The 21308-nt window shown below is 39.1% G+C and overlaps 1 protein-coding gene across 4 annotated transcripts in view; it reads right to left on the reverse strand.

Annotated features, from left to right (window-relative positions):
- The window catches only part of LOC131426180 (rho GTPase-activating protein 190), an 83183-nt gene that overhangs the window by 14553 nt on the left and 47322 nt on the right, over positions 1-21308 (reverse strand). For all 4 annotated transcript variants that reach the window (XR_009229063.1, XM_058588696.1, XM_058588694.1 and 1 more), the window contains exons 3-6: positions 11125-11453; positions 9905-11049; positions 3305-3757; positions 1755-3244 (exon numbers count right to left, since the gene is read on the reverse strand). Coding sequence is in view for 3 of the 4 variants with exons in the window: in XM_058588696.1 (XP_058444679.1) it covers positions 1755-3244; positions 3305-3757; positions 9905-11049; positions 11125-11274 (3238 nt within the window). In the remaining variant the exon portion in view is untranslated. The remainder of the gene's footprint in view (positions 1-1754; positions 3245-3304; positions 3758-9904; positions 11050-11124; positions 11454-21308) is intronic.

Consider the following 21308-nt stretch of genomic DNA (forward strand, 5'->3'; position numbering starts at 1 on the left):
AGACATCTTTATTCAGGCCTATTTGCGTACAAGCTTTACGTGGCCGATTGAGCCGATTTTTTAAATAAAAAATTCTTTGTATTCGATCTCGTTGTCACCCTTTTTCTAGGGGGAGAGGAGCTTCCATTTCCCTCCTGCGAGGATTGAGGGGCACTTTGTTCGTGGCTCGTCTCGTCGTCCATTGACGCATCGGTGGCATTGTTGATTTCCGTCTTCTTTTTGTTTTCCTTGTTATTCGCAGTCTTGATCTCGTTGCTAGTTACTGTAGAAGCGCCTTGTTGTACATTGGTTGCAGTTGCTGTTTGGTTAGATGGTGAAGGTGATTTTGAAACAGGAGCACTGCACTCACTAGTTTCCGTTGTTGAGCGGTTGTCCTTGTTTTTGTTTGTTTTGTTTGTTTTCGCAGTTTCAGTGCAAGGTTTGCCGTAGTGTGCAGGTTGTTCACAAAACTGACATGTAACCAGTTGTTTCCCGTCTTGATTAAAAATGATGTAAGATGGAATTGCTTTACGTAGTTGCATACGTACCACTCGCACGCCATTCCGGATACCCGGAAAAAAATTCCGCCATACTTCCCTTTCGATGGAAAGAACTTCACCGTACTGCGACATAGTTTCCCGAACATACTCATCGCTGGACTGCGGGGGAAGGTCATGCACGCGTACTTGTATGGCATTGTCCACCATGTGCACAGGAATTTTGTATTTAATGTTGTCACACTCAACGCTGTGCACCTCGTTGTTAACCGAAGCGAATGTAATTGCATCGCCTTCACGTTTAAACATAATGTACACACAGTTAGACGCCTTGTTGAATTGAATCTCAGTTACATTATTAGCGTCTAGATGCATTCGTTCTTTAAGTAAGATTTCAATTTCATTTGCTGCTGGTCTAACTTTGCAACGCTTGAAATCTATACAAATTGAATTTGGCCTTGTTGGCCAAGTTTCAGGCTTTGTTAAATCGTATTTGACCATTTCGTACACTCTATTGTTCACTGCACTGTATTGTCTTTGTTTCTTTTGCTTCGACCGCAAACGATTTTCGACTGCGTTGGCTGAGATGCGAGCACGAACCAGAGATGCCAGATAAAAATTTCAAATGTCTGCAGACAGGGTCTGTAAAGCTAAAAAAAATCTGCAGTCAGCAAGTATGTCTTGCTGGCAGCAATTTCTCTATAAAGTATGACCCGCAAAACTGACTTGGCGAGCAAAAAAAAAAAAAAAGGTCCGTGGAAATTTCAAAAGTCTGTGAATACAGACGAAAGTCTGCGAGAACTTCAAAAGTCTGCAAAAGTCTGCGAGAATTTCAAAAGTCTGCAAAAGTCTGCGAGAATTTCAAAAGTCTGTAAAAGTCTGCACAACAAAAAATGTCTGCAGCACTATACCCCAAATCTGCAGATTTACAGACAAATCTGCAGACCTGGCATCTCTGGCACGAACTGAACCTATTGTTGTAGCAAAGAATTCCCAAGCATCACAAGGTGAAAATTGCAAAACCAAACTGACAGGTGAAAATTTCAAGGCCTTTCAAATTATGAGCCAACAAACGGGCATGTAATGATTTCATTGTTTCATAGTGAAACCGCAAGCCGTATCGGCCAGAAATCGAACCTGTTTCCAAGCATGTTAATCCGTTTAGTACGTAAACATCAAATGTTCCGATAACGTTATTGTATTATGTGACCAATAAACCGTATGCCAATGATTTTTTTGTTTGTTTGTTATTGAATAGAACATCAACCAAATACTTACAGTTAATCTCTTCCAAGCTACTTTGCGACTGGGAAACGGTATTGGCTTTCAACTGCCGTAGGATCGAAGACGGTGTAAGCAGATGATCGGGCGGGGCCGGTTCCGGTGGTGTTGTCGGCGGTGGATATATCTGGAAGCCCTGATTGCTTCCGCCCTTATCGAAATCACTACTGTCCTCGTAATAGTACATGTTGGAATACTGTTGCTGGTGCTGCTTAAGATTATCCAAATCATCCAGCGAGTTGATGGATCGGTTGTCGAACAGCATCTTCTGCTGGTGCGGATGCTGATGCTGACTGCGGTACGTCGTGGAGGAACCGTTAATCAGATAGCTTTCGTATCGTGGCGGCGGTTGCGGTGCTTGCTGGTGATGATGATGCATCGAATGTTCCATGGTTCCCTCGCCGGAATCGATCGTAAGCGGTTCTTCCATGTTGAAGGCTTGTTCGATTTCCGGTTTTTTGTCCCATACTTCCTTCAAAAAGGGAGCAAACGAAGCAAACTTAAACTGGTTGTCTTCATCGGAAGCGGTAGCGAAATGGGCTCGCAATTTGTCCGCTATGGCGTTGCCTTCCGTGATCAACATTTGCGATGTTTCGTTGTTGAAGAATGCATTGACACCGCCCTGCTCCGAGACGGACACGATTTGCATGGGCAAATTTGGAATGTTTAGCGAAAAGGCGCTCAGCGTGGAAAGGGACGCTTTCCGTTTGCTGCAGTACAGCAGAATGAATCCATGGATGAGATCATCCCGGAACGCATTCGCACCGTGGTAGGACGATAAAATCAACTCCACCCGACGCTTGGAGTCCCCCAGGAACATTTCGAAAATGATGTTTCTTTCGCCCGCATTGATGCACGACTGTTCGATCATCATCGAGCTTAGCAGGTTTTCAATCGAGAATGGATCTCCGCAGAAAATACACATAATAATTCGGAGATCCGGGATATCGACCATGTTCATACCGTATTTCAGTTCCTCAAATGGAATCGAATCGATGACACTGTTCAAAGTCGTATCCACGAATCGTGTCTCCTGCCCGGAAGCGTAGAACTCATTCTCGTCGATGAATACGCAATGCAACCGTTCCGCCAGCGATTGCCCATCGCTTTGCAGCTGCTGTAGAGTACTTTCGCTGTTTTTCTCGTCACTCATAAAGACAATGTGTAAATTATTTACACTATCTTTGAAGTCGATGTTGTCGATCAGCAGCCGATCCAGCACCTCGTAGATGTAGGTAAACGTTTGTCTGTTCGAATAGCAACAGATCAGTCCCTTGGATGCCAGATCGAACGAAAATGAATCGTTCTCTCGGTTGATGGTTTCGATGTTCAACCCGTAGACCTGACCATCTACGATGTACTCGCCGTTGTCGTTGCAATGCTGGTGCACCTTGTCAATGAAATCGTTTGCAATGTAGTCCAGCCCGATGACGATCAGATTCAGCTGCAGTTGGCCATCTTTTTGAGCGAAGCGAGGGTTCGGTAGGCTGGAGAAAAAAATGCAATGCAATTTAGATTCAGATAGGAAATAGATCAACTATACTCACTTTTGATTAGCCACCAGAATTCGTTCAATCAGAGCATCCATACAGTTCGGAAATGCCGGGCAATGCTCCCGGATGGGACAATGGACAAAGCCCAAATGTTGAAACAGCATCAATTTCCTGTCCTGATCCAATCGATCCAACAGCTTATACCGCAGGTCCTCCTGCAGTACGTCCGTAATCTCTTTCACATCGTTCTGCGTGATCGTCCCGGACGGTTCGATGTTCTTGAAGTGATAGAACAGATCGGCATGTTCCATCAGCAGCTCCTGGAAGTTATGCTTGGCCGTTTCGATCAATTCCCGCTGGTGGTTGTCGTAGATTTGCTGGCAATCATGCTCCGACAGGGCCTCGAAACATTCGCGTCCCATAAACAGAACACGCACTTCGGCGAGCTGCTTCCCCGGAGTCACGTAACCGGTTTCCTCCAGTAGCTTCTTGAATTGCTTTTTCCATCTGTTTGCGCAAACGAAGGAAGGAATAGGATTCGTTAGGTAGCTGTTCGTTAGGTTTGCATTGTTTCGAAAAAAAAAAAACGAAATTAAACTTATGATTGGAATTCAAAATCACCTCTTTGGCATCCTGTTTTTGTTTTATTGGGTAATAGTTTTTTTGCATGACAGTATTTTGTTTTAAGGTTTCACAACATAATGCAAGCCAAGACAGGGAGTAAATACAAGAGAAAGAGTTCAGTTAGATTCAGATGCAAAACACACGCACACACACAAATACGCACAAACGCATATGCACTATTGGTTTGTTAATTGTTTGTTTACTACACCCCAAAAAAAACCATTGCGTCCGAAAGCTCGAATGTTATGGTTTAACACTTCTAATACCAAGCCTGAAAAAATAGTTGAAACGGTAACTTTGAGCTATCATAGCTCAGTCGTTACTTGACCAATTTCAATAAATTTTACACCCTCGAATTTTGTGAACTTTGTATATTATTTCAAGTATATCATTATTGACGATCGCTTAGGAAAAACTAATGAAAATCTTATTTTTCCCGCTCCAAGTTTTTTTTCAAGCTCGAAATATGCCCTATCAGCATTCATGCGGCACCTGCTGCGCGAATAGGGCATTGAGAACTTCAACTTTACCGAGTCATAACATTGTTGTTAGTCAACCAATTTTCGAAATTTGTTTACCATTGGAAAGGTACTACTTCCAGAAATAGAATGCACTGAAAAAACTGAAAAATAGGGTTGTGTACCCGAAGTTATACTGAAAACTGTAAATAGATGACCTCAGAAAAGGTGAGACTTTTTACAATGATCGTAAATATCTCGAATTTCAAAGTGATGACCTATATATTTTAACACATCATTCGATTGCTAGTGATTCCAGATACAATTTTTGTTCAGCTATCATTCTTGCGCTATCAAAAGATAACCTTAAAAGGTCGATGAATTTAAAAATATATATGAATTTTTAATTTTTTTCAAATGTTTTGTATATAACTCAGAAATTGAAGCGATTACATGTACATTTTTCTGCTCCAAAATATTGGAATCATTACCAGAAACAATGTATTGATGATCAAAGATCTATTCTGTCTAATGTCTAGATAATTTAATTTAGATGCGATTAGTGCATAAAAACATATATATTGTCGCGATGAAAATGAAGTGAAAGTTATTTTTGTGAAAGTAAGTCGATTTCTATGCCGGTACCATTTTAGTTCCCTGGTAACGTAACGAAACATGAGAGAGAAATAAAATCGGCTCATCAAGGCTGCCAAACAAGCGGTAGCTTTCTTGGATTTTATGTGATGTAGTCAAACTTGTAATCGAAAATATCAAAATTTTCTTGGCATCCCGGCCACATCGAGAGTCATTTTGCACATTTGCGAGCATAGAGAGAAATGTAATACGCACAGCGAGCTACGTGGTTTATATATTTTTATTTTTATCATATATTTTTATTTTTACGGCTTTCCTAAACGACATCAGTTATAATCGATAGAATATTAAAATTTATATTTCACAAACATAGAATTATTTCGGAATGTACAGAATGCGAAAATTATTTGAATTTTCCATTTGTAAATTCCACTCGAAAATCTATCATATACTTGTTTTACAATTCAGAAAAAGTAGGATTACGAATTTAGCACAAAAAATCTCACGAAATTAAGTCTTCGTCTCGACTTTTGCCTTTTCAAAATTTACTCTCTGAGAGAGTGATAAGTTTATGATCATGAATATCTCTTGTTGTATCTAACTAATCAACATAATTTTTTGCTGTGAAGGATTTATATAATCTAACCACCAATTGAAGTATTTCAATAGTACACTATTGAAAAAACTATCTCATTTGATTCATGTCAACACCAGCCAATCAGAACGCGTTCTGAGGAAGAGAACAAAATATCTGCTGCTGTACAACAAATCGTTCGAGAAAAACAGTGCATAATATCGTAGTGAGTTCCACAATTTGGTCCTTCTGAAAGGCAGGAATGAATCCCGTACAACATCCGGATAGTTTCTTTCAATGAAATGTAAATCCGAAATGAAATAATCGAAATTAAAATTCTATATGCGGCTATTTTTATAGCTGTTAGGACCGCCCATAAGTGAAAAAGCTATAAACGAAATCACGCAGAAAGAAACCTCTTAACAAAAATTGGATCAGTTTGGATTCTATCGCCATTGCGAGCAGATGTATTATGTGTCGTTTGCAAAGCTAGTTTCGCTTTCGGCTAGAGCGATTACGTCACAGCTGCCAGTCGTTTGCATTGGTGAAAAAACAACGGTGGAGAGCATTATACAGAATCAGCCGTTCTAATGGCTCTAAAAGTTTTCTAAAAAACTATTAGGATTTGTTGTTCGCAAATCCTCAGTTTAGTGCAAATCTAGAACAGTTTGGTTAGAAATGTGCACTTTTCGCTGTGTAAAATTAACAGTAATCGAGATCAAGTGATGCATTCTTTGTTTTTGCGAAAAATGTTCCAGAGTTTAATGTCGTAAAGAATTACGCAATTTGACCCTTCTGAATGTTTGAAACGAATCCCTACAGCATATTGATAGTTTCTTTCAATAAATTATGCAAATCCGAAATGAAATAATGGACATTAAAATTCTGTATGCGGCTATTTTTATAGCCGTTAGGACCGCCCATTAGTGAAAAAGCTACAAATGAAATCACGTAAAAAGAAACCTCTTAACAAAAATTGGATCAGTTTGGATTCTATCGCCACTGCGAGCAGATGTTTTTTGTGTCGTTTGCAAAGCTAGTTTCGCTTCCGACAAGAGCGATTACGTAACAGCTGCCAGTTGTTTGCATTGGTGAAAAACAACGAAAAGTGGACAACGGTGGAGAGCATCACACAAAATCACAATTTTTCTAAAGAACTATTAGGATTTCTTGCTCGCAAATCGAAGGTAAATATCCTCAGTTTAGTGCAAACCTAGAACTGTTTGATTTGATTTGTGCACTTTTCGCTGTGTGAAATTCACAGTTATCGAGATCAAGTGAAGCCTTCTTTGTTTTTGTGAAATATGTGGAAAAGGGAATGCTTGCATAATTCATACAATTGATCAACTAATTGATATTCGGAAGTGTTGAGGAACATGTCAGTTGTTTTCGTATTCAATTTTTTTCGTTTGCCTCAAAATTAACAGATCGGCTGAAAAGTTCGTATCGTTTCTATGAGAGGGCGCCACTAGAATTAAATCCATACCATTTTCAGTTAGTACCAACCTTCAAAAGATACGTGTATAAATTTGACAGCTGTCTGATTATTAGTTTGTGAGATATTGCATTTTGAGTGAAGCTACTTTTGTTATTGTGAAAAAAATGGAAAAAAGGGAATTTCGTGTGTTGATGAAACACTACTTTTTGATGAAAAAAAGAGCCGCCGATACCAAAGAATGGCTTGATGAGTGTTATCCAGACTCTGCACCGGGCGAAGCAACAATTCGTACTGGTCATATGAGCACCGAAGACGATGAACGCAGTGGACGTCCAAAAGAGGCTGTTACCGATGAAAACGTGAAAAAAATCCACAAAATGATTTTCAATGACCGTAAAGTAAAGTTGATCGAGATAGCTGACACCCTGAAGATATCAAAGGAACGTGTTGGACATATTATTCACGAATATTTGGATATGAGAAAGCTTTGTGCAAAATGGGTGCCGCGTGAGCTCACAATCGATCAAAAACAACAACGAATTGATGATTCTGAGCAGTGTTTGGAGCTGTTATATCAAAATAAAACCGATTTTTTTCGTCGATATATAACAATGGACGAAACATGGCTCCATCACTTCACTCCGGAGTCCAATCGACAGTCAGCTGAGTGGACTGCACGCGATGAACCGAACCCAAAGCGTGGAAAGACTCAACAATCGGCCGGTAAGGTTATGGCGTCTGTATTATGGGATTCGCATGGTATTATTTTCATCGACTACCTTGAAAAGGGAAAAACCATCAACAGTGACTATTATATAGCGTTATTAGAGCGATTGAAGGACGAAATTTTAACAAAACGGCCTCATTTGTTTCATCAAGACAATGCACCGTGTCACAAGTCGATGAAAACCATGCTGAAATTGAACGAATTGGGCTTCGAATTGCTCCCTCATCCACCGTATTCTCCAGATTTGGCCCCCAGTGACTTTTTCCTGTTCTCAGACCTCAAGAGAATGCTCGCTGGTAAAAAATTTAGAAGCAATGAAGAGGTAATCGCTGAAACTGAGGCCTATTTTGAGGCAAAGGACAAATCGTACTACAAAAATGGTATCAAAAAGTTGGAAGATCGCTATAATCGCTGTATCGCCTCTGATGGCAATTATATTGAATAATAAAAACGAATTTTGGCAAAAAAATGTGTGTTTCTATTACACGATACGAACTTTTCAGCCGAACTGTTAGATACAGCAGTTTAAAAATAACCCATTTTTTAACTAGTTTTGCTCATAACTTCGGTTCAGAAAACGCTACCTGAATGCGACAGTCATCAAAAAAATTGGTTTTAACAATGTTCCAAAATACCTAATACGAAAAGGGAAACATAAAAATGCTACAGTGAAAAATCTGATTTTTTTAGGAACACCCTAAGTTGCTCTTTAAAAATAGCTGTAACACTAAAACCGTTGGAGATACCACAATGGTGTCTTCGGCAAAGCTGCTCGGTATAAGTTTATCTACAATTTTGCCGAAGGATGCAGTCTTCTATCTCAACACATCCGCAAAATAATTTTTGGATCACCTTTATAATAAGAGCCACCCTAATACCATGTACATCAAAATATGACTTATCTTTCACTGATCATTTGTTTTGAAGACATCATAGCTCTAAAGTTCACAGTTAAGCCACAAATGTGTGCAATGCAATATAACTGGCAAAATTTGAAATTTCCTATCTTCTACCGTTTTTTTTTGAGATTCTGCGGAAAACCTAAAACAAAATCAGAATTTTAGTAGTTACCAATTGCGTTTGGGTTGTGCATAAAAAATTTTTAAATCTTTTGTGCAATACAAAAATATAATTATTTTTAGAGTTCAGGGATATTTACCAGAATTTTTAAGATTGTCAGTGAAATCCAAGTTTCATTTTTTTGTAAATTTTGTTCATAATAAAATTTCAACTAAAATAATAAAAAAATATATGTCATAAAATTTGAATGTCTTGATTCTGACTTTCTCAATAATAAAAATTCTCTGTATTTGTACCAAATTTCTTGAGATTATTTGAACGGATATATAATTTTGTTCATCAATACATTGTTTCTGGTATTGATTCCAATATTTTGGAGTAAAAATATGTACATGTTATCACTTTAATTTTTGAGTTATATACAAATATGTGAAAAAAATTAAAAATTTATAAATTCGTCGATTTTTTCAGGTTTTCTTTTGATTGTGTAAGAATGGTAGTTGGGCAAAAAATTGTAGCTGGTATCGAATGATGTGTAAAAATATATAGGTCATCGCTTTGAAATTCGAGATATTTACGATCATTGTAAAAAGTCTCACCTTTTCTGAAGTCATCTATCTACAGTTTTCATTATAACTTTGGGTAGAGAACCCTATTTTTCGTTTTTTTTAGTGCATTTGATTTCTGGAAGTAGTACCATTCCAATGGAGAACAAATCTCAAAAGTCGGTTGACTAACAACAAATTTATGACTCGGTAAAGTTGAAGTTCTCATTATCCTATTCGCGATGCCGCATTAATGCAGATAGGGCATATTTCGAACTTGAAAAAAACTTGGAACGGGAAAAATCAGATTTTCATAAGTTTTTCCTAAACGATCGTCAATAATGATACACTTAAAATAATCTACAAACTTCACGAAATTCGAGGGTGTAAAATTTATTGAGATTCGTTGGAAAACAGCTGAGCTATGACAGCTCGAAGTTACCGTTCCAACTTTTTCTCAGGCTTGGTATTTGGAGTGTTATTGGACATTATCTACATTATCAACTACCGAAACTACTACGCAGCATTTTTTGAAAAGAATTCATTCGTTCGAAGCCAATTGCACACCAAGCAAAATCAAATCGAGAAAGGGGACTGAAGAGCAATCTCCAATCCTATTCTCGCACGAAAAAAAACCAACTGATCTAAAACCAAAAAAAAAAAACACCACTTACTCTAGCCGCTTCTGTTCCTGCTGCAGTGCGTTCATGTGGTTCTTGAAGACCGTTTCCGCCTCGGCCGTGTCCAGAATATCGAACGGTATTCGATTCTCGTCCTCCATGTCACTCATGTCGCTCAGTTCCGCCCAGCTACCGCCCCGTTCGACGGCATCGAAAAAGTACTGCTCGTACTCGACGTGATTCCGAAAGTAGTTCCGTATCGACTGCCAATCGTTGAACGTGTCCAGTTCCAGGTTAATACTGTTCATGTCCGGTAGAATTTCCTGCAGCACACAGGCGAACGAATCCATGTAGCTCTGCAGTTTCTTCGCTTGGTAATCTTCGCGTAGTTTTTTGATGTGCCGACGAAATATCCTCTGGCCGGCTTCCTGCCCGAACAGTTCGAGAAAATCGTTCCATTCCCGATGGCTGGCAAGCTTTTTCGACGAACTGGTCCAAATCGATCGGTGGTCGGTGATTTGCGTTCGTATCAGACGGGTTACGTACTCGGAGCTGGTATTCAACAGATCCGTGCGCTGTTTGGCTGCCTCCGAGTATGACACAATTTTAGAGCGTTGTTTCGCTTTGTCAATTATCTGAGCGAGAATAATGAACCCCAGATCGACGTTTATGCTCTCGTGGGCCGAAGATTCCACCAGCACAATCTGACCCTTGTATTCCTTTCGACTGCAAAATTTCTCCACCTCTCGGATGTACAACTCGTTGGCGTCATCGTTTTTGGTAGTCACCAGCACGACCGGTTTCTTGTTCTTCAGGATGTTGTTGATGATCTGATTGGTACATTCGATCTGCTTCTCCACCGTTCGGCTCGGCACGACACTGACGTCGAACACACACACGAATCCATCCACCAGAAATCGACCCTCCGGAAGGACAATCTCCTCGTACTCATGTTCGATTCCAAGCTGATTTTTGCAAATGTACTTCAGTTTCTCCTGGGAACTCAGTCGGATCGCCGAGCACCGTTTGCTGTACGGTTCCATTTTGCCCACCTTGAACGGCTGAAATGTGGCATCATCTACGAACTCGGTCTGTTCCACTATACTAAAGTTGTACTCCACTCCTTCTTCCGACGTTTTTCGAACCTCACCCCAGTACAGGAAATGATCGTTGTTGACGACTCGGCCGCTAAAGTCGGACTAAAAATTTTAAGTAGAAAATCAAAACATTAATTTTTTTGTTTTAATACGCAATTTCAAAGCAAAAAACCCTACCTGACTCAGCACCGAGATGTGATCGATCGCGTAGTCATCGGTCTTTGGCCGGACGAAGCGATTGCACAGGCAGGACTTTCCCACGCCCAGTTGGCCCTTGTCTTTTTCAACACCGGAAAGTCCGACGACGGCCACATTGATCTGTTTCATTATCCGTCGCTGAACGGCGAGAACGGATTTTTCAAGCGGATCTAATCCGGCTCAAATTTTTCAGTCCAACTAGATTATTCGGTCAACCGGCGAATCGGTCGGTCACTGGCACAGAGGGTTTTTGAAGTTGTTGCGATAGCTTCTGTTTTTCCTTCTCCTCAATCCACTATGCGATAATCCTGCGTAATGATAAAAGAAAGTGAAAAACCAAAACAAATTGCATCATTATTATCGAGCTCTATCGGAATCGGTATAATAATCTGTGTGAATGTGGGTGGGAACGAAATTGACTAGACTGGGGAGATGTTGTTAATCACAAAAAATAACCTATCATGATTATATTGATGAAATAATGATACTTCTTCACTCGTATACATAAATTATAATGTGAATCATCATAGCGCGGCTGATGCAATTATTTTGTCTCCGCTTTTATTATTCCGAACGCTACTGATGACGAAAGAGGCAATACAAGTTCATTGGATTAAATTGGGATTTTTCTTCCCATGTTTCGCCTTTAAATCATCAGTGCATGGCAGTTCGAATTGAACTGTCATTGTCACTTTGCAGTTCATCTTGAACCCAGAATTGTGTGGATCGAACTTTCCTGTTAGTAAATATTTAGAGACTTTGGTCACTATCTCTGTGCATGCGAATGTATTTATTTATGGCAAAAATGACACCTAAAATTCTCAGCGATTAGATTTAATTATTTGAAACAAACGGGTTTGATGAGTGTGATCGAACGAAAAATTCCCAGCATGAACTTAGCGAAGCACCTATCGCCGATGATAACGCAAAAAAAATAATAATTTGTTGCTAATTAGTTACAGTAGTTTTGAATTTGTTGCTTAATTTTTTTTTCGAATACTTCAGTTAAGTTCATATGAAATTAACGAAGCACTCAATCGCGCGTCAAACCCCCACAATTAGGTTAAAGCCGAGTCAAAATAAACGATATAAAAAAAACGAAGCACTCCTCCTAAATAACCTTAAAAAAAAACAAACCCAGTGGACAGTTTGTGGCTAATTAGTTGCTTAAAAGTTACGGTAATTTTTATTTCGCTGCTCAGTTGTTTTCGAGTACACTGAGGTCTTTTTATGCGCAAACCCAGTGAATAGTTTGTTGCTAATTAGTTGTTTATTAGTTACGGTAATTTTCAATTTGCTGCCCAATTTTTGTTCGAGTACTTCGCAAAGTTCATATGAAATAAACAAAGCACTTCATTCAGTAATAGCCGTTCAACCGAGAAGGTTGTGTATAGAAGCGTACAGTTTAATAACGCTGGTTAGTTTACACGCGTTAAATACGACAACGGTTGAACTACAGGTAGAGACCTGTTGGCAGCAGCCGTTAAAACGTAAAATCGTGCTGCATAAGAGAGCCCTAGTGCTGGGCCAAGCTGGTGAAGGAAACAACAAAGGGCGTTTCCCAAGCTCTACCCAGGCCACAATACACAGCCACAAGTGCTGAGCAAGAGAGTGCAAAGGCACATCTAAGAAGGAGAGTGCAAAGGCACATAGAAGCAGGAGAGTGCAAAGGCACACCGGTGCGAAGGCACTTCGGTGCAGAAGCATATCGGTGCGGAGCACAAGGAAGAAGGAGACAAGACAACTCGGTCTTTCCACTGCCATACAACACGCAGGTATACACCGGTGACCTGCGCTGGTTGCAGCTGGCGAAGACAAAAGTAAATCGGAAATCGAGTGGTGCTGGATGTCAGGTAGCAGTAGCATCACATCCAACAATCAGCATCCAACAAGAACATCTAGAGCAACGAGGATCTACACGGCAGTGCAACGGAGATAGACAACAATTTCAAGGTAGAAGTTTTTTCTTTTCCTTTTGATTTAGTACTGTGTAGTGTTGGTTTCATTTTTTACTTTAAAGTTTGATTAAAAATTTTAATGTGATGGATGAATCCATGGACGTAAATCCTAGCATGAATCCTATACCCCCACGAACGAAAAAATATCAGGAGAGCTCTTCTGGGCCTTGGATAGTCTTTTTTAGACGTATATCAAAGCCATTAAACATTTACCAAATTTCTAAAGGTTTGACATCACGATTCTCTTCAATCAAAGAGATCATAAAAGTAAATAACGATAAAATTCGTGTTGTGGTAAATAATTTGAAACACGCGAATGATATTGTCTCTTCGGAACATTTCATTAAAGAGTATAAAGTTTACATACCCTCCAAAGATGTCGAAATTGACGGTGTTGTTACCGAAGCGAGTCTTTCGGTAGATGATTTACTCAAGCATGGTGTTGGTCGTTTCAAGAACTCTATGCTTGAGGGTGTGAAAATACTGGAGTGCAAACAACTGTACTCAGTAGTTTATGAAGAGGGAAAAAAAGTTTATCGCCCATCAGACTCGTTTCGAGTGACATTTGCCGGATCTGCGTTGCCGTCCCATGTCTATGTCGATAAAATTCGCCTCCCTGTTCGGCTTTTTGTTCCAAATGTAATGAATTGTACGAACTGCAAAAAATTCGGACACACAGCTACTTACTGTAGCAATAAACCAAAATGTATTAAGTGTGAAGGACCTCATAAAGATAATGATTGCAACAAGGAAATTGAAAAATGTATTTATTGTGGGGAAAGTCCTCATGAGGATATTTCAGTATGCACTGCATTTAAAGTGCACAAAGACAAAATTAAGCTTTCTTTAAAAGCACGGTCTAAGCGCACATATGCAGAAATGCTTAAAACGGTCATTGATGTCCCCCCTTTGGAAACCGAAAACGGGTTTTCAAATCTAGAGGAAACAGAGGACTCTGACTCTGACGAAAATAGTGAAGGTAATTCGTTTATCACTACCCAAGGGTCAGTTAAGAGAAAGAAGTCTTCTTCCAAATTACCAAAAAAGACACCTAAAATTTCATCTTCAAAAAAAGATCCCCGTGTTAAACAAAAAAAGTCAAAACCAAAGACTGTGCCTCCTGGTTTGTCAAATTCACAAACCAATCCAGGATCTAGCACAGAAAAAGGTAATAATCCTGTGGGCTCCATTTCACAGCCACCAACAGGATTACTGAAATTTTCGGAAATTGTTGAATGGATTTTCTCAGCATTCAATATATCTGAACCCTTAAAGACCCTCATAATGGCATTCCTTCCAATAGCTAGAAATTTTTTTAAGCAGTTATCAGCTCAATGGCCAATTGTCTCAGGTTTTGTATCTTTTGATGGATAATTTATCACCCGCCGCAAATGATACAATCACTGTCCTGCAGTGGAATTGTCGAAGCATCATGCCAAAACTTGATTCATTTAAAATTTTATTGCATAGTCAAAAATGTGATGTATTTGCTTTATGCGAAACATGGCTTACTTCAAACATAGCTTTAAATTTTAATGATTTTAACATTATACGTCTCGATAGAGACTCTCCGTATGGTGGAGTGCTTTTGGGAATTAAGAAATGCTGTTCCTTTTATAGATTAAACATCCCTTCAACTTCTAGTATAGAAGTTGTTGCTTGCCAAATAAACATTAAAGGCAAAGATATTTGCATAGCTTCGGTTTATATTCCTCCAAAAGCACAAGTTGGACAGCGACAGCTTAATGAAATGGTTGAAGCCCTTCCAGCTCCACGATTGATTCTGGGGGATTTAAATTCGCACGGAATGATGTGGGGTTCCGTTTACAATGATAGCAGATCATCTTTAATACAAAACATTTGTGACAATTTTAGCATGACGGTATTAAATATGGGTAGCATGACACGGATCCCAAGACCTCCTGCACGCCCAAGTGCATTAGATCTATCTCTTTGCTCAACATCAATTCGACTAGATTGCACCTGGAAAATATTGCCTGATCTACACGGTAGCGATCATTTACCAATCATCATCTCAATTAGCTGTAACAAATGTATTGCTAATTCAGCTAGTATTCCATATGATTTGACAAAAAATATCGACTGGATTAAATACCAAAGTAGAATCTCTAGTATTTTGAATTCAATGGAAGAGCTCCCTCCACTTGAAGAATATGACTTCCTCGTTTGTTCGATTCTGGAGGCCGCAGAACAATCCCAAACTAAACGCTTTCCTGGGCCAACGACTAACAGAAGGCCTCCCAACCACTGGTGGGACAAAGAGTGCTCAGAGGCTAAACTCGCAAAACAAAATGCTTGCAAGACGTTTCTAAAACGGGGAGGAGGAACTCCTCAGAATTTTGAAAAACTTATGGTTTTAGAAACCAAGTACAAGAGCATACTTCGAGCCAAAAAATGTAGCTATTGGAGACATTTTGTCGAAGGTTTGTCAAGAGAAACCTCAATGAGCACTCTTTGGAATACGGCCAGACGAATGAGGAATCGTAACGTGGGCAATGAGAGTGATGAATACTCGAACCGATGGATATTTGACTTTGCTAGGAAAGTTTGCCCAGATTCTGTTCCTACGCAGAGCATTATACGGGAATCTCCTCCAAATAATGGTTTTATTAATAACCCATTTTCAATGATGGAATTTTCTATAGCACTCTTGTCTTGTAACAATAACGCCCCTGGGTTGGACAGAATTAAATTCAACTTGGTGAAGAATCTGCCCGACCTCGCAAAAAGACGTTTGTTGGAATTGTTCAACAAGTTTCTTGAGCAAAATATTGTTCCACCTGACTGGAGACAAGTGAAAGTTATCGCCATTCAAAAGCCGGGGAAACCAGCTTCCAATCACAACTCATATAGACCCATTGCGATGTTGTCCTGCATCAGAAAATTGTTCGAAAAAATTATTCTACGACGTCTCGACACTTGGGTGGAGACGAACGGTTTGTTGTCAGATACTCAGTTTGGCTTCCGTAGAAATAAAGGGACGAATGATTGCCTTGCATTACTTTCGTCTGACATCCAAATTGCCTTCGCTCAAAAGCAACAAATGGCATCTGTATTTTTAGACATTAAAGGAGCATTTGATTCAGTTTCCATTGATGTTCTTTCAGACAAGCTCCACCAACATGGACTTCCAGCGGTTATAAATAATTATTTGCACAACCTTTTGTCAGAGAAGTGCATGTATTTTTCACATGGCGATTTGGCAACATTCAGAATTAGCTACATGGGTCTCCCGCAAGGCTCATGCCTCAGTCCGCTCCTCTATAATTTTTACGTGAATGACATTGACAGCTGTCTAGTAACCCCATGTACACTAAGACAATTGGCAGATGATGGCGTGGTTTCAGTTACTGGGCCCAAAGCTATTGATCTGCATAAACCATTGCAAGATACCTTAGATAACTTGTCCGTTTGGGCTGTTCATCTTGGTATCGAATTCTCTGCGGAGAAAACAGAGTTAGTCGTCTTTTCAAGAAAGCATGATCCCGCGCAGCTTCAGCTCCATATGATGGGAAGAATGATCCAACAGGTTTTAACTTTTAAATACCTCGGGGTGTGGTTCGATTCCAAATGCACGTGGGGAGGACACATTAGGTATCTGATAACGAAATGCCAACAAAGAGTAAATTTTCTTCGAACAATAACAGGATCTTGGTGGGGTTCTCATCCGCAAGATCTAAAAAAATTGTATCAAACAACGATACTTTCAGTGATGGAATATGGATGCGTTTGTTTTCGTTCCGCTGCAAACTCTCATATTATCAAACTTGAGCGAATTCAGTACCGTTGTTTGCGAATTGCCTTAGGCTGCATGCATTCGACACATACAATGAGTCTTGAAGTTCTGGCGGGAGTTCTTCCATTAAAAGATCGATTTTGGGAGCTTTCATCACGCCTGCTAATAAGATGTGAGGTGCTGAATCCCATGGTAATTAATAATTTCGAACGACTAGTCGAGCTTCGATCTCAAACAAAATTCATGACAGTATATTTTAACCATATGTCACAGGAAATCAACCCTTCAAGATATATTCCTATCCGTGTCAGCCTCCTAAATGTCCCTGACTCAACTTTATTTTTCGATACATCCATGCAGCGCGAAGTGCGTGGAATCCCGGATCATCTAAGTTCGACGGAAATCCCAAAAATATTTTCAAGTAAGTTCAGGCATATTGACTCTGAGAAAATGTTTTACACGGACGGATCGCGAATTGAAGAAGCGACAGGGTTTGGTATGTTCAACAATAATGTTTCGGCCTCATTTAGGCTTCAAGAACCTGCATCTGTTTATATAGCAGAGCTAGCAGCAGTTCATTATAGTTTGAGTGTAATCGTCACATTATCTCCAAACCATTATTTCCTCTTCACAGATAGTCTGAGTGCAATTGAAGCCATTCGCTCAATCGCTGCTGGCAAAAATGAACCGTTTTTCCTGGGCAAAATAAAACAGTGCCTGAACGACTTATTGAACAATAATTATCTAATCACTATAGTCTGGGTCCCGGCTCATTGCTCCATTCCTGGCAATGAAAGAGCCGATATTTTAGCCAAACGTGGTGCTATTGAGGGTGAAATTTATGAGCGACCGATTGCTTTCAACGAATTCTATAGCCCGTCTCGCCAAAGAACACTTGCCAGCTGGCAAGCATCTTGGGATAGAGATGATCTGGGTCGGTGGATGCACTCAATTATTCCGAAAATATCGACAAAGGCATGGTTCAGGGGACTGGATGTGAGTAGGGATTTCATTCGTGTGATGTCCAGACTCATGTCCAATCACTACACGTTAGATGCACATCTCCTTCGAATTGGGCTCTCCGAGACTAATCATTGTGCTTGCGGAGAAGGTTATTGGGATATTGATCATGTCGTTTGGACATGCGTGGAGTATCGTGATGCCAGATCTCAACTAATAAATTCTTTGCGTACCCAAGGTAGACTATCCAATATCCCAGTTCGAGACATTCTTGCTTGTCGTGACCTTTCATACATGAAACTTATTTATCATTTCATAAAGAAAATTGGAGTTTCAATTTAATAAAGGCCCCTTTTAAGACTTAGTTCTGATCCCAGCTGCGTCCATGAGTTCAACCAATAGCTAAATTAGAATAAAAATTATGTAATGATATAAACAAACTCGAAACAGTTTATGAAATTATCAACAAAATGTCTGAAAATAACAGCTTATTTTATAATTTATAGAAGTTAATCGTTTGGTTCAAATAATATTTCCGAGTAGATTTCATAATTAATGACGAGTTACCTAAGATGATATTTAAGCTATAAGAGAATATGTTTTAATAAATTCAAAACGTTGTGACTATGTTAGAATTAAATTAGGATAAGAATATTATGTAAAAGTGATGCTACGGCGAAGAAAAACTTATGTAAACTGCCTTAAGAAATAAACGTATTTATGGAAAAACAAAAAAAACAAAGCACTTCTTTTGAATAAGCTTGAAAATAAATCGAAACCCGGTGGATATAACTTGAAGAGAGGTACTCAAAAAAGGCGGGTGGGTAATGTCACCGACATAACTGGATGACGTGAGTACGAGTAAAACTGGTATGTTTCAATGACACTTCCGAATATCGATAATCGTTCGTATTAGTCGAATGTGTGAATGTTGCAACTTTTACTGCTTCCCTTCCAGAGTTGCAACGGTTCACCTATACCAGTGATTCCCAAACTGGTCCCTACAATCCACCAGCTGGCACTAGTTTATTTTTAGTGGACAGTAAACTCAAAATGGTCAATAGGTCGCAAGTAGTGGGCTTCTTCATGTTAAACAAAGTTTGAAAAAGGATGGAAGTAAATAACATGCTTATATAGACATGTAGAATATTTATCAAGAAATTATTGGTAGATCATGTCCAGGATCAATCAGGAATCAGGATTGGATTGGATCAGGGACCCTTTTAGTTGCAAATACGACGTGAACAGTGAATCGATGAATTCTTGTGAAATTTATAAAAAAAAAATTACGACTACTTTGCGAGCGAGTAGCTTGGATTTTCGAGATACACGAGCAAAAATTTGGACTAATTGCTACTCTTGATTCGATACCACTTTACCAACCGAGAATCAAACATTGAAGGTGACATAGCGCACTCTAAGTACGTAAGCCAGCTTGCAATTGCAACGCGAACAATTTAATTAACACGAATACTTTTGAGCTTGCCATGCTACATGCAAAATAATGAAATACGAAACCGGATGACACAAATTATCAAAAAATAACTAGCCCTTTCTCTCTATTTTACATTTAAAATTAAAGTTAACTGCTCAAAAGCTAAATATTAAACCATCATTCAAAATTTTTAATTTTTCAACTTGGTAAGCAGTACAAAGAATAATATGTTCAAAATGGGCATTCGATCAAAAAAGTTCGGGAATGATAGAAAATAAAGACTTATATTCATGAATTTTGTTCTAGAACTCTGGAACTGAAATCATTTTCAGAATCCAATTTATGTACGATTCAGACGGTCCGCCTTCTTTCGTCTCCGTCACCGAAAGATCAGTTTCCGGCAAGATTAGTTCAATACTTTCTTCACTGGAACGTTCACACGTTCCGTCCGTCAACACGTTCCGTAATGCATGTAATTAATGTTGACGGTGACGGAGGTTGACTGTGACGGAGGTAGACGGATCGTCTGAATCGTACATTAAAGGCTCCGAATTTGGTTCTAGAACTTAAGGGTTGAGGCCAGTAGGTCGCGTAATACCACGTGGTTCGCTGTGCGTATCACATTTCTCTCCATGCTCTCTCGCGAATGTGCAAAATGACTCTCGCTGTGGCCGGGTGGCCAAGAAAGTTTTGATATTTTCGGTTACAAGTTTGACTACATCACATAAAATCCAAGAAAGCTGCCGCTTGTTTGGCAGCCTTTTTGAGCCGATTTTATTTTCGTTACGTTACCAGGGAACTAAAATGGCGCCGCCATAGAAATCGAGTTACCTTCACAAAAATAACTTTCACTTCATTTTCATCGCGACAACATATATGTTTTTATGCCATAATCGCATCTAAATTAAATTATCTAGACATTGTCAAGATAGATTTTTGATCCATGCTTTTGAAGGCGAGATATTCAATGAACAAGTTGAAAGTTTCCGTTTTCAGCTATGCAATTCTTCCTTCAGAAAAAAAAGACTTTCCCGACCGCTAAAGTCAATGAATCATTCTGAAATTTTCACAGAATAATCTAAACTAATTTTCTAAGAGATTGTCAGTTGGGTTTTTTGATATTCGTCACCGTTTCTGAGAAAATCAGATTTGAAGCGTGAAAATAGCCCTTTAAAACGCTCTACAACACACTGGCCTCAGCCCTTAATTCTGAACTTGAACTTCGAATTTAAATAACTGAACTGAATTCAGTTCCGAATTCTAGTCCCACAATCAAAATACCGAATTTAGTTCAAACATGCAACAGGTCTGAATGTTGAACTTGAATTCTGGAAATGAATTCTGAAACAGAATTTAAGAATTGAATTCTGAACTTGAATTCAGAAATTAAACTATAAAGCTTAATTCAGGAATTGAATTTTCGGAATTCAGATAAAATATTTAGTTCCCGAATCCATACCTCAAATTCATATCCTGAAATTTGTTCCAGAATTCTGAAATTGAAATTTTATGTCGGAGTTCTGGATTCCGAGTTCCTTAAATTACAGAAATAAATACAGTTCAAAAATCTAGTCGAGAAATCAGTTCCAAAAATTTAGTTACATATTCCAAAATTGGGATTCAGTTCCAGAGTTTCTGTTTTAAATTCGGGAACTGAATTCTGAAACTGACTACTTAGCCTGAAATTGAGTTCAGAATTAAGATTCAGAATCCAAAAACTCCGTTCTCGAATCCAGATCCAGTATTCAGATGCTAAAAGCGATTACTGATGATCTGTTGTTACTGCTGCTAGTTGAGAAGGTAACTGCTCAAAGGTGAATGAGAACGCGACCGTTCTTTGCATAAATATCTGTTTAATAATCTTACTTTTGTGTATTACTGTTACTTGTTTATTTGTCAACATCGGACCATTGGATGACCCCATCACCGAATCGAATTCAGCATTCGTTAGATGGAACAACTATTGAAGATCTTGAATGTGGAAACAAGATGATAATCGCTATAATGATCACAGTTTTCCAGCTTGTGAAATATTTAGTATGAGAGTGCGAAA

The sequence above is a fragment of the Malaya genurostris genome, chromosome 1 (genome assembly GCF_030247185.1).
Source record: "Malaya genurostris strain Urasoe2022 chromosome 1, Malgen_1.1, whole genome shotgun sequence".
NCBI lineage: Eukaryota > Metazoa > Arthropoda > Insecta > Diptera > Culicidae > Malaya > Malaya genurostris.